The sequence below is a fragment of the Marmota flaviventris genome, chromosome 2 (assembly GCF_047511675.1).
Source record: "Marmota flaviventris isolate mMarFla1 chromosome 2, mMarFla1.hap1, whole genome shotgun sequence".
Classification (NCBI taxonomy): domain Eukaryota; kingdom Metazoa; phylum Chordata; class Mammalia; order Rodentia; family Sciuridae; genus Marmota; species Marmota flaviventris.
In genome coordinates, this window is record NC_092499.1 from 183,859,509 (window position 1) to 183,872,146 (window position 12,638).

Below are 12,638 nucleotides of genomic sequence, written 5' to 3' on the forward strand. Positions count from 1 at the left end.
ATCTGCTGGTATGAGTCTTAGGATTGGAAGAGACCCAAAGAACCATCTCACCCACTGTGAGCTCCCAAGGTCCAGACCGAAGCTGGACTCTGGTGTTTAGCCTTCTGAGGAAGGACCCTGGGCTGTCCCTGTCCTCTCTGAGATAGAGGCACCTCCACATTGCACAGATGGAGACCTGTGCCCATCTCTGCCTGTTGCCCAGCAGCCGCTGCCAGCCTGGCCTGCTGTGCTCACGTCTCCCGCCCTTCCTCCTGCAAGCTCTTCTCTCTTTGCTACTAGGTCTATAAGATTTGGGGGCAGCTCTTTTTATTTCTTGAACACCTGAACATTCTGGGAGGTGACAGAACATTTGGCAGGTGGGAAAGCAGGCTTAGAGAGATGCAGGTGATTGTCCTCAGACCCCTTTTCTCCGTGTGTGAGAATCCGGACTGTCTGTGCTGCCATGCAGAACAGCTGGGTCCAGACTCTGAGGTTTTGCTGACCTTCTGTTGTTTGGGACTCATGAGAGCAAGAGGTGTGCTTTTTTTTTTTTCCCATCTTCCTTTTAAACATTATTTAAAAAGGGAAACTTCAAGTAGGATTTTCTAGGTCCCAATAATTCACAGCTTATCAAACTTTTTGATCTTAGGGCTACTCGATTCCCTTAAATTGAGGATCCTGAAAAATTTTTATCTATGTGGACCATATCCATCAATATTGATCCTAGTATAAATAAATACTGAAATTAAAAAATTTAAAATAATAATTTAAAATAATAAGTCTGCCATATGTTATAACAATATGACAACCTACAACATATTTTATTAGACTGTTATAAAAATATAACAATATGTAACATTTTGATGAAAAACTATTTTCCAAAACAAAAAAGTTACTGAGGAAAGTGGCATTGTTTAAAAACTTTTGTCTCTGTGTTGGGCTTCATAGCTGGATTCTTATACCTTTTTTTCCCTTTTTTTAGAGCATTATAGTTATACATAATAGTTGGGTTCATTTTGACAAAATCATACATGCATAGAATTTGTTTTTCTTTACTTCAGTCCCCGGTGGCCTCCCCGTTCCCTCCTCTCCTCCCGCCCACTCTTCTCCTTCCTCTGCTCTGCACTGAGCTTCCTTTCACTCATTTATTTGTTTTTGATCGATGCTTTATACATGTACGTAACAGTGGTATTAACTGTGGTATATTTATACGTGCACATCACACGATTTTGTTAAATCCATTCTGCATTTCCTCCCCTTTCCTGTCCTTCCTCCTCCCTCAAAATCTCCTCCAATTCTGCTATATCATATCGTTGTGATATCCTCGCCCTCCCTCCCCTCCCCTTATTTTGCTGTAGCTTCCACATAGTGGAGAAAACATCCCGCCCTTTATTTTCTGAGTCTGGCTTATTTCATTTAGCTTGGTGTTCCCTAGTTCCATGCATTTACTGGCAAATGCCATCATTTCATTGTTCTCTATGACTGAGTAAAACTTCATTTTATATACATGTAAAGTGAACACACACACACACACACACACATATGCACCCCACATTTTCTTGATCTACTTATCTGTTGATGGACACCTGGGCTGGTTCCATAATTTGGCTACTGTGAATTGTGCTGCTATAAATGTTGACGTGACTGTATTGCTAGAGTAGGCTGATTTGAGTTCTTTTGGATAAATACCAAGGAGTGGGATAGCTGGGTCATATTGTGGTTCCATTTCTAGTTTTTTGAGAAATCTCCATACTGTTTCCCAGGGGAGGAAATTTGCGGTTCTTCTAGCAATGTCTCATGTAATCTATATCCACATTTAATCTGTTGTCACGTCATCTGTCATGTGGCTTTAGGAACCTCTGTATGTTTGTGAGATAATGAGAGTGGAGAAGGTTAATAATAACAGCTTAATCTAATTACTCAAATAGTTTTGACATTCTGAATGGTTTGAAAGGGTCTCAGGACGTTCCCATAGTGTTCCCAGGCCATATTTTGAGAACCACCTCAATAGTACATTATATCCTCTGATTTCCTTCTGGGCCTGCCTGTCCTATCTCCACAACAACTTGCATCCCACAATGAGCAAAACAAAAGAGCCTTGTGCAGAAGTATTAGATATTCCTATTTCTAGGGACTTGGCTCCTATGTGGGTGCTTGCATAGTCTCCAGATTTTCTAGGTTCTGCAGCCCCCATTATGTTCTGAGCCCGTGGGCACCCCTCTGTTTCCAATACCCACATACCTGAATCCTTAAAGTACGATGACTTTATATAAGAAAACTGGAAATTCATGGTTTTTCTTAGATGGTTGTGACTGAAGAGGAGAACAACCACCACTATCCAATAGAACTTTCTGGAATAATGGGAAAATGCTCTCTCTGTGATATCTGGCATGATAGCCACTGGAAGCATGTGGCTATTGCTCACTTAAAATGTGACTAGTGCAACTGAGGAACTGAATTCTTTTATTTCATTGATTTACATTTGGGCAGCCACAGTGACTCTAGCTGCAATACTGTCAGACCACTCTATGGATTTGCATTTTTGTCCCAGGAGCCATGGAAAGAACATGTCAAAAGGGTTTGAATGTGGGGCGGTAGGGTGTCATTTAATAATCAGATCTTAGTTTTGGAGTCTGATGAGCATGTCCCTGTCTCCCTGCCGCAGGTCCCACCATGAGGCCCCAGCCCCTCCGGAGCCCCCGTGCTCTGCCGGCCCTGGGCGCACCGCGCTAGCCCGCCGGGCACTTGGGTGGCGCGGTGGCCATGGCCAGCCACGTGGACCTGCTGACCGAGCTGCAGCTGCTGGAGAAGGTGCCCACGCTGGAGCGGCTGCGCGCTGCCCAGAAGCGCCGGGCCCAGCAGCTGAAGAAGTGGGCGCAGTACGAGCAGGACCTGCAGCACCGCAAGCGCAAGCACGAGAGGAAGCGCAGCGCGGGGGGCCGCCGCAAGAAGGTGTCCTTCGAGGCCAGCGTGGCGCTGCTGGAGGCCTCTCTGCGGAACGACGCCGAGGAAGGTAGGCCTGCCTCCCCGAGCCTGCGGGGCCTGGGCCCCGGGTTCCCGGGTCTGCGCCCCAGAGATGGCCCGAGAGGAGGAGGTTCCAGGAGAATCTTTGACCTTATCTTAGACTTTTTCCCCCTTTCGTTTCTTTCTTTTTTGAGCGGAGGGCTCCCTGCGTTGCCTCAGTTGGTCTTGAACTCCTGGGGTCAGGAGAGCCTCAGCCTCCCAAGGGCTGGAACTGCAGGCGCGTCCCTGCACCTGTCTTAGGCTAGTGTTTGGAAACCAGGATTCCAGCCTTTGGCTAATGAGTGCCATAACGATTCTCCTAACTTTCCACAAATATTTACTGACAACCTCTTTTTTGCACATTGCCATTCTAGGTGATGACTAGGTAGGGCCTGGTTTCTCCCTCCCGTAGCCCCACATCAGTAAGATCTTGAGATTCTTAAGCCCTTCCTCTGTGCCGACACCTGGCCTTTGTATGCTGCTCTGGTTTCTTAGCCCTCCCTGTGGACATAACTGGTGTAGTGGGTGGTTAAGCGCCTAGCCCAGCCTGAAAGTTGGACTCCCATGTGACACTGGCAGTGGACCAATCACTTCACTCCCTAGTCTTAGTTTCTACCTCTGTAAAATGAAGATAATACTAGACTCCATCTTATGGGCTTGTTGTGAAGATTAAATTTGGTAATACCTATGATATTCTTGAAATGGTCCCTTATGATATGGATATTTTAAATTTATTTGGAGGTGTACTGTGGATTGAATCCAGGGGTGCTCTACCACTGAGATATATCCCCAGCCTTTTTAATTTTCTTATTTTGAGACAGTTTCACTAAGTTGCTGAGGCTGGCCTTGAACTTGTGATCCTGATACCTCAGCCTCCCGAGTCGCTGGGATTACAGGTGTGCAACATTGCACGGGGCCACTTGTTATGTTTCATTTAATTATATTACTAGAATATATCCCATGGTCCAGATATCATGATATTTGAGGGCCATGTGTAATAACACCCGTTTTACAGATGGAGAAACTGAGACTCAAAGAGGTTTAAGACCTTGATCAGTGGCAGTGCAGGATCAGAAGCCCCAGGATCCAACCTCTGGTCACTGCTCATGGCTTTGTAGGTTTGCTTCCCATTGTAAGGATTCAAGGGGGATCCGCTACTCGAGCCCTCTTCTCTGGGCATGTGCTGAGGGGGTCATGCCTGCTCATTGTGCAACCAAGGTTTGTGCACATGTCCTTTGATCCCCTCAGTAGCCTCGGCCCATCCTTGAACACTAAGCCTTTCTGGCGTCCCTGGAGAGGCCTCGCTGGGTTTCCTGGGCCCCTCCACACACGCTCCAGACATACGGAGCAAAAGCAATCAGTCAAAGAGCTGAGAGGTGGTGGCATTTACAACTCACAGGGGGCTGGATTTCACAGGAGGCGCATCCCTCATCCCCAAAATCTAAAATCTGAAATGCTCCGAAATTTGAATTTCTGATAGCCTACCTGACTCTGCACGAGGGAAATTCCATACCTGACCTCATGTTGGGTTGTAGTCAAAACGCAGGTGCCCTAAAAATATTGAAGAAAATGATCTTCAAGCTACATATATATTAAGTGTAAGTGAAACCCAGTGAATCCCTGAGATCCCTCATTGTGTATGTGCAAATATTGCACACTCTGAAAAAAACATTGATAATCTGAAACCCTTCGGGTCCCGTGTGTTTTGGATAAAGCTCATTCCACCTGTGTTTACTTTGTGCTTCAGGTCCTCGGGCTCTCCGAATTCACAGTTCCCCTTTCATCCCAGTATCAGGGGGTGTAGGAAGTCAGCAGCTGGAGGCAGCTGGGCTGAGCGCAGGGGGTGAGCCTCCTGACAGAGGCATGAATCTCAGGCTGGGGCCATGGCCCTGGGGCTCCTTCCCATGTGTGGTTGCTGAGTGACGTGGCAGCCCCAGCCCACTCAGTGGGCTCGTCATGATGTCTAATTTTTGATGGGGGCGGTGGCTCATCAGTTCTTCTCTCCCCACTCACCGTTGACTCCATTCTTCCTTGACAAAGCCCCATCTCCCTACCCCAGGGGCTTCTCAGAGGCCCTGTGAGCTGGGCTGTGTGGTTCCAGAGCAGCTGCCCAGAGGATGTACCTCCTCGCCCCATGCCATGCCTTACCCTGCTTACCTTACCATGACTGTCATGTGCTCTGGATAGAAAAAACACTGGCCTTGGGGGTCAAGGTTCAGTCCGTGCCTCCCCCCACAGCCCTGCCTGTGGCCTGGAGCAGCTCATCTCACCTCCCTGGGCCCAATTTATTAAATGTATAACATGGAGTCCTAAATGACTGCTTGCAAGAGGGTGCGTCAGGAATCAGGCAGTTTTGGAAAAATTACCCTGAGCCCCGTATCAGAATAGTGGTAATGGTAACATGCTTTTTCTATGAATTTTTAAAAAGCAAACTTAAATGGTTTCAAGAACCCAAATAGATACAAACACATTCTTCTTGTAAAAATCCAACAACAGCTGGGCTTGCTGGAGCACGCCTGTGATCCCAGCGACTCAGAGGCTGAGGCAGGAGAATTGCAAGTTCAAAGCAGCCCCTGCAACTTAGTGAGGCCCCAAGCAATGGAGAGAGTCCCAGTCTCAAAATAAAAAAAAAGGGAGAAGGACTGGGGATGTGGCTTGGTGGTTAAGCATACCTGGGTTCAATCACTGGTACCAAAAAAAAAAAAAAAAAAATCCAACAACAGAAATGTACAGGGTCACTCCCTCCTTCCCACCTCCCCTCCTCCATGCCTCCCTTCTTCCTTCCCTCTTATCTGATCATTACTTGCTGGTTTGATGTGTTTCCTCCCAGGCCTTTTAAAAATTCTTTTACCTATGTATTTGTGGACTTGTAGAGATATAGAGCAAAGATTTTTTTTTTTTAGCTTTTACATAACTGGTGGCATCCTGGAATCTTGGACACATTATTCTGCAATTTTCTTTTTTTGTCACCAACAATATGTCTTGGAGATATTTTCATGCCAGAACATGCACCGTGCAATAGCTCTGCATGATGCATCTTAACTGCTGTGTAGTATTCCATAGGATGGTTTCACCAGAATTTTTGCACTGATTACTTATTGATGACCATGGAGGGTTTTTTTTTTAAGTAGTTTTTCTTTTGCCACAGTGAGTGTTGTGTGTGCATGTGCAAACATTTGTCTAGAACAGTTGTTGAAAAATGGAAGAAACGTATCAAAGGGTATTCCGTTTGCCTAAAAAAAAAAAAAATGCTAGATGCCATGGGCTGGTCCCCTGACTCTGGGGACTGCTAAGTGAGGCTGGAGCAGCCTGAGCTCTGTACTCTGTGGCATGCAATGGGGGTGGGGCTGGAGGTGCCCCCTGGTTCCAAGGTGGCTGGGTTTGAGGCAGGTGTGAGGCTGCCATCAGTCGGTCAGCCCTTGACCTTGCTGGGCTGTGCTCAGCTTCCTGGCAGCGTGACAGAGCCTATTGCTCCCAAGTGGCTGGGAGCAGCTTCTGCTTAGTGTGGAGCTGGTGTTTGGGAGGCTGCCGGGGGGTGTTAGCTCACAGTGGTGGGAGCATGGGGTGGCAGCTCCCCCGCTTGGCTGAGCTCACAGCATCCTCTGAGTCACCTTCCTCACCTGCCTGGGGAGTGTGAGTTGTTCCCAGGGAGAGGCAGCACCCAGGAACTCACCGAATCTCCTTCTCCAGCCCCATTACCTAGGCTAATGCCCTTGACCTCTGACCTGCCTGAGCCCCGCCCTCACTGCTCCCACATCATCCTCCCCTGCCCAGCCAGGTGATCCAGGTCCTCCTAGCTCCTCCCAGGTACCCTGAGTGCTTTCTTTCTGCACCTTCTCCCTCTATCTGAATCGCTCTTCCCCTCACTCCTCTACCTCTTTAGGTCTGGTGACCTTCTCTGGGAACCATCTGGGACCCTTTTCGATATCCCATCCCTATCACTAGTTAGAGCCGAAACTCAATACCTAGCTGACATTTACCAAGAGGCTGGTACATGTCAGCTAGGTATTCAGGGATTCCTCCAGGGATTCAGCTTCCAGTTCTATCACTTACTTGCTGTGCATTCTTGGAAAACTGACTGGACTTCTCTGTGTCTCAGTTTCCCTGTTTATAAAGATGAGGATGATAATAATGTACCTACTCCGTAAAGTTGTTGGGGTGTTAAACTGAGTTGGCAGATGTTGAAATGATATGAAAAGAAGTAGATAAGTGATATAAATTTTGCTTCTACATTATCTATTTTTACATATTCTCTTATTATTATATATTCTGATTGTCATCACTGTTATTGATCAGGTGCTTACTTCGTACCAGGCAGCCTGTTTTACATGTGTTACCTCAGTTGGTTAATCCTCACAGTAACCCTTTGAGGTTAGAGAATTAAGCCCCATTAAAAAAATAGCTTGGGAGCTGGGATGTAGCTCAGTGGCAAAGCATTTGCCTTGCATTCGCAAAGCCCTGGGTTCAACCCCCAGTTCCAAAAAAGACAAAAAAAAAAAAAAAAAAAACCCACCAAAAAAAATAGTTTGGGTTCAGTTTGCACATTATAAAACGTGCCTGTTTTAGGTGTACAAATTCAGTGATTCTCTGCAAATTTACAGAGTTGTGCATGCATCACCACAATCCAGCCTGAGAGCATTTTCTCTTGCTCCTGTGTTGTCCCTCCCAGGGCTCGTCCCCAGCCCCAGGCATCCTCTAATCTACCTTCTGCCTCTGAATGTTTGCGTCTCTGGAGTCCAGCTCACATGGAGTCATTCAGTCCACTGTGAGGGCTTCGTGGCTGTAGGTGGATGTTTTCAAGGTCCCCCAGGCTGTGATCTGTGTGAGCGCTTCCTTCTTAGTGCCCTGAAGCGGTCTGTCGTACAGATGTGCCCACCTGGTCCGTCCATCCCCCGGCTGGTGGACGCTGGGGTCGTCCTTGGTTATGGTGGAAATGCTGCTGTGGACACGCGTGCTGGTCTTTTGTGGACACAGGTTTTTGTTTGTTGAGGTGGTGACCCAGGGCTGGAATGGCTGGGTCCTGGGTCCATTTCTGTTGAACTTCAAGGGCTGAACAGTTTTCTGAGTTGGCTGCACCGGGTTCTGTTCTCCCACCTGAATTCACAGATGAGGAACTGGAAACTCAGAGAGGCTAAGTCACTTGACAAGGTCTCATGGGACCGAAGTGTCAGACTCAGGACTCAGCCCGGATCGGTTTTCCCCAGAAGCCCTTGCTCTTAACGACCCGTGGTCCTGGCACCTCCTGCTTGGCTTCCCCCCATGAACAGGAAACCACTTGTCTGCTTCTGATGAGCTGCTTTTGGCTGTGTGGACCCTGGGGTTTCTGTTGGCCTCAGGCCTTCAGTTTTGGGGGTCCCCAGGTCAGTCCTGTACCCTCGGCCATTACTTCTTTTCAAGACAGTAGCCCAGCCTTTTTTGAAACCACTGATGTTTGTTATTAGGGCTTGTGTTTTTCTCTCAGAATATATGTGGTTTTCTTTATGGAAATTCTGTTCACATTTTGAAAAAAAATGAGTGATTCTTCTATACTCTAAATTTAACTCTTCAAGTGTTATTCTCACAGTAAAGGTTTTCAAACCCTTTTTTTTTTTAAAGCAGTGGAAACTCTATGTGAAATATTATGCAGAAACTCAAGCTGTAAAACAGATGAAAACAGATGAAAGAGCTATTCTGACCGAGGTCGGTTGGGGGCTTCTGGAACCTTCCCCCTCACCCCTGCAAACGTCTGTCCTCAGGACACCGGCAGGCACTGGGCTCCACCAGGGCCGCTCAAACCTCTGATGGAAAAGGCTCTGACTTTCACTTTTGGTGATTTGGAAAGACTCTGTCTCAAAAAAAGAAAAGGGTGGTAGTGGGGGTTCTTCTCAAAACGAAAATAAGGCATCCGTGTTGTAGAAAAATTTTAAAGTACAGAAAAAAAATACTAAGGAGATAAAATTAGCTGGGTGTGATGTCACACACTTGTAATCCCAGCCACTTGGGAGGCTGAGGAAGGAGGATCATAAGCTCGTGGTCAGCCTCAGCAATTTAGCAAGACCCTGCCTCAAAAAATAAGATAAAATAAAAAGACTGAGGATGTAGCTCAGTGGTAGAGGGACCCTGGGTTCAATCCCCAGAACCAAAATAAGTAAATAAATAAATACTCATACTCCCTCTGTGCACCAAGAGTCATGGATGATATTTTTTTATTGTTTTATCAAGGAACCAAGTAGGACTCTTATGTGGGTAAACGAGGGAAAGATTAATAAAGGGGCAGTTTGTAAAGGGCTTGGGGCAATGGTCTTCGACCTTTTTGGTCTTGGAGTTCCTTTGTTCTTTTTTTCATATTTATTTTTTAGTTGTAGTTGGACACAATACCTTTATTTATTTATTTATTTTTATGCAGTGCTGAGGATTGAACCCAGAGCCTTGCACGTCCTAGGCGGGTGCTCTACTGCTGAGCCACAACCCCAGCCCTCCTTCGTTTTCTTAAAAGCCGAGAGTCCCTAAGAGCCTTCGTGCAATTGGACTCTATTTGTATTTACTGTATCAGAAATCACAGCTGAGGAATTAAATATTTATCATTCATTAAGTCAGAACAATAAACCCATTATCTGTAGTCCTAATGATCTATTGCTGCAGAGCAGATGAGCTCAACATTTAGCAGCTTAAAACGATAAATATTTACAGTCTCAGAAAACTTCTGTGGCTCAGGAATCCAGGAGCAGCTTAGCTGGGAGCGTCTAGCTCCAGATCTCTCCTGAAGTTGTGGTCCTCTCCAGGTGGAACAGGGCCGGGGGGATCTACCGCCAAGATGGAGCACTTAATGGCTCTTGGTGAGAGGCCTCAGGTCCTTGCTGCTGCAGCCTCTGCACGTGGCAGGTGGCTTCTTTCCAAAAATGAGGAGATTTAGGAAGCCACCATGTCCTTTATGACCTTGGAAATCACACACCATTACCTCCACCATATTCTCTTCCTTACAAGTGACTCACTCTGTCTAGTCCACAATTAAGGGGAAGGATATTGAATCCCATCTCTTGAAGGAAGAAGAATTTTTGGACATGTTTTAAATGTTAACCTGGAAATATAAATATTTTATGAAAAATAATAATATTTTTCAGAACAAACAATCATAAGGAGACTAGCCTTCTTTTATACTTTTGCAAATCTTTTTAAGGTCTGGTTTTAATAGAAGACAGGTGGATTCCTCTTCTTTGCTTCTGTACTTACCCTGCTGTGATAGGTTATTTTGGTTGAAGTAAATGAAGAAAATCTTATCTCACAAAGATAGGTAGTTGGAAAAATATAATTGCTTTTTCAGACAGTTGTGGATATTCCTTGATTACAAACCAAAATTCAACAGGTGGTAGTTTCTTCAAGGTTGGTTGGGATGTAGAATCTGAAACCATTCTGATTTTTAACTTTTCTTACTCTATTACATTAAAATTTGTTGGTCTGTCTTCCATTTCACGTGGCTCCTGGTATCCATGTGTACTTTTTCAACAGCGGGTATTGATCTGTTGGTAAACAGTGGTTCACTGAGTTCCAAATATTAACGCATTTTATTATTTAACATAAAAAAATTATAACCAATCTCATCAGAAAATCCTTTAAGTATTGGGAAATTCTAGGCTCATTATGGCATATGAATTCTCTGAAATTCAAAATTTTGCTAAAGGGTTGCATTAGTCATCTTTTTGTCTCTGTGACCAAAATGCCTGACAAGAACAATTTAGAGAAGGAAAGCTTATTTTGGGCTCTCAGTTTCAGAGGGTTCAGTCCATGGTCGGCTGTCTCCAAGGCAGAAACATCTCTGTGGAAGGGCATGGCAGAGGGCAGCTGAGAGAGAGAGAGCACAAGGAGCCAGGGTCAAGATGTAACCCCCAATGGTACCCACTCCCACCGTGACCTGTTTCCTCCAGCCTCACCTCTCTACCTCTAGTTACCACCCAGTAGTCCATCCCAATTATTAATCCATCAAACGGATTAATCCATCGATAAGGTTTTAGCTCTCATAGTCTAATCATTTCATCTTTGAATACTGCTACATTGTCTAACACATCAGCTTTTCTGGGGACACCTCATATTCAAACCATAATAGGGTTGCAGCACAGCGGTAGAGCATGTGCTTGGCTTGAGTAAGCCCTGGGTTCCATCCCTAGGACCAAAAACAAATCAATAAACAAATAAAAATGTAAGTTGAACTTTTGCTTGACATTTTATATTATGGGGCTGGGATTGCGGCTCAGTGGTAGAGCGCTCACCAAGCATGTGTGAGGCACTGGGTTTCAGCCTCAGCACCACATAAAAATAAATAAACAAAATGAAAGGTATGTATCCATCTACAACTAAAAAAGAAATTCTTTAATTTTTTTTTTAATATTGTATCTTTGACAACAAATGCTGCTAGTTTTGAGAGGATGCCTTTGTTCACTTCAGAGAACAGGCCTCTGGGTAAGAACAGTGTCCACAGAGGCCCGCTTAGCGTACAAACTGCATTGCTCGAGTAAAGCAGATGAACACAACAGTCATACTTCCTGTGTTTCTCTCATTTTGTCACACGTAATATTAAAAGGAAATGTACTCAAGGGCTGAGTTTAATAAAATTACTGTCTTTTACTGCTTCATCAAAGACATTTGAAAAGGAAACTGGCATTGATTTCTTTGCATTTATAAAATGGAGAGGAACAGGCAACTGCTAGTACACAGTTGGATTGTGTTCAAGTGACAGTGGTTTTACCCACCATTGCTTTTGCGCCATCCGTGTAAATGTCAACACAGTGAAAAGTGCAATAACATTTAGTGTCATCATGAAAGTAGCTTAACTCTCAGAACCCTGAGAGTGTCTCGGGAGCCACTGATTTACAGGAACCAAAGAGGAATGGTCCAGTCATCTGGGCTAGCAAAGTGGGGAGCTGTTATTACCCTGAGGGCCTCACCCGTGCACCTTATAGCAGGCACCCTAAGGAGAGGGCTGTCTGACAGGAGCAGGGCTTCTCCCTCATGCTCCTGCTGCCCCCAGCCTTCTGCTGTGGCTTCCATAACCAAACCCAACCAGAGAGCGTTTGGTGTGATCCAAATGGGCAGGCTTCCCCAGACCCAGAGGAGGGTGCATCTGGAGGCCCTAAACAAGAGAATGGCATAAGTGAGGTCGGAGGTGGGAGGCCAGTGTGTGGGTTATAGGGTCAGGGACTGCGTCTGAGGAGGTGATGTGGGCTGAGCCTGGGTGTTGGAGGGATCTGGACGAAATGTGTAAAGGGCCTGCACTGGGAGTGAACTTGGTGTGCCTGAGGACAAAGGAAGGTGGGAGGTTGGAGGATGGGAGGCAGAGAGGTGAGCAGGGGAGAGCTTACTGGCCCCTGAAGGCTGGAGTGGGAAGTGCACATTTAAACAAGAAGCTACTGGTAAGTTTTGAGAGGGAATTCTGCGAGGAGATGGAGATTTGTAGATTGTCCTGACTCTTGGTGGAGATTAGATGGCATGGGTCTATTCTCATGGGGCATGAGAAGGAGCAGGGAGGCCGGTGGAAGTCCTCACAGTAGCCCTGGTGGGAGCCATGGAGAAGCAGCAGTGAGGAGGAAAGCCCACAGGGCTGTGTCCAAAGGAGGAACTCCATGATGACATCTGGGCTTTTGACTTGAGCACCCTCATGGATCATGGCGCCATATTGAGACTGG

General features: G+C 46.0%; 1 protein-coding gene across 4 annotated transcripts in view; it reads left to right on the forward strand.

Moving 5' to 3' along the window:
- Positions 1–12,638, forward strand: part of Ppp1r16b (protein phosphatase 1 regulatory subunit 16B) — a 102,770-nt gene that overhangs the window by 25,332 nt on the left and 64,800 nt on the right. For all 4 annotated transcript variants that reach the window (XM_027945175.3, XM_027945177.3, XM_027945173.3 and 1 more), the window contains exon 2: positions 2,645–2,992. In XM_027945175.3, coding sequence (XP_027800976.3) covers positions 2,743–2,992 — 250 coding nt within the window. In that variant the 5' untranslated portion in view covers positions 2,645–2,742. The remainder of the gene's footprint in view (positions 1–2,644; positions 2,993–12,638) is intronic.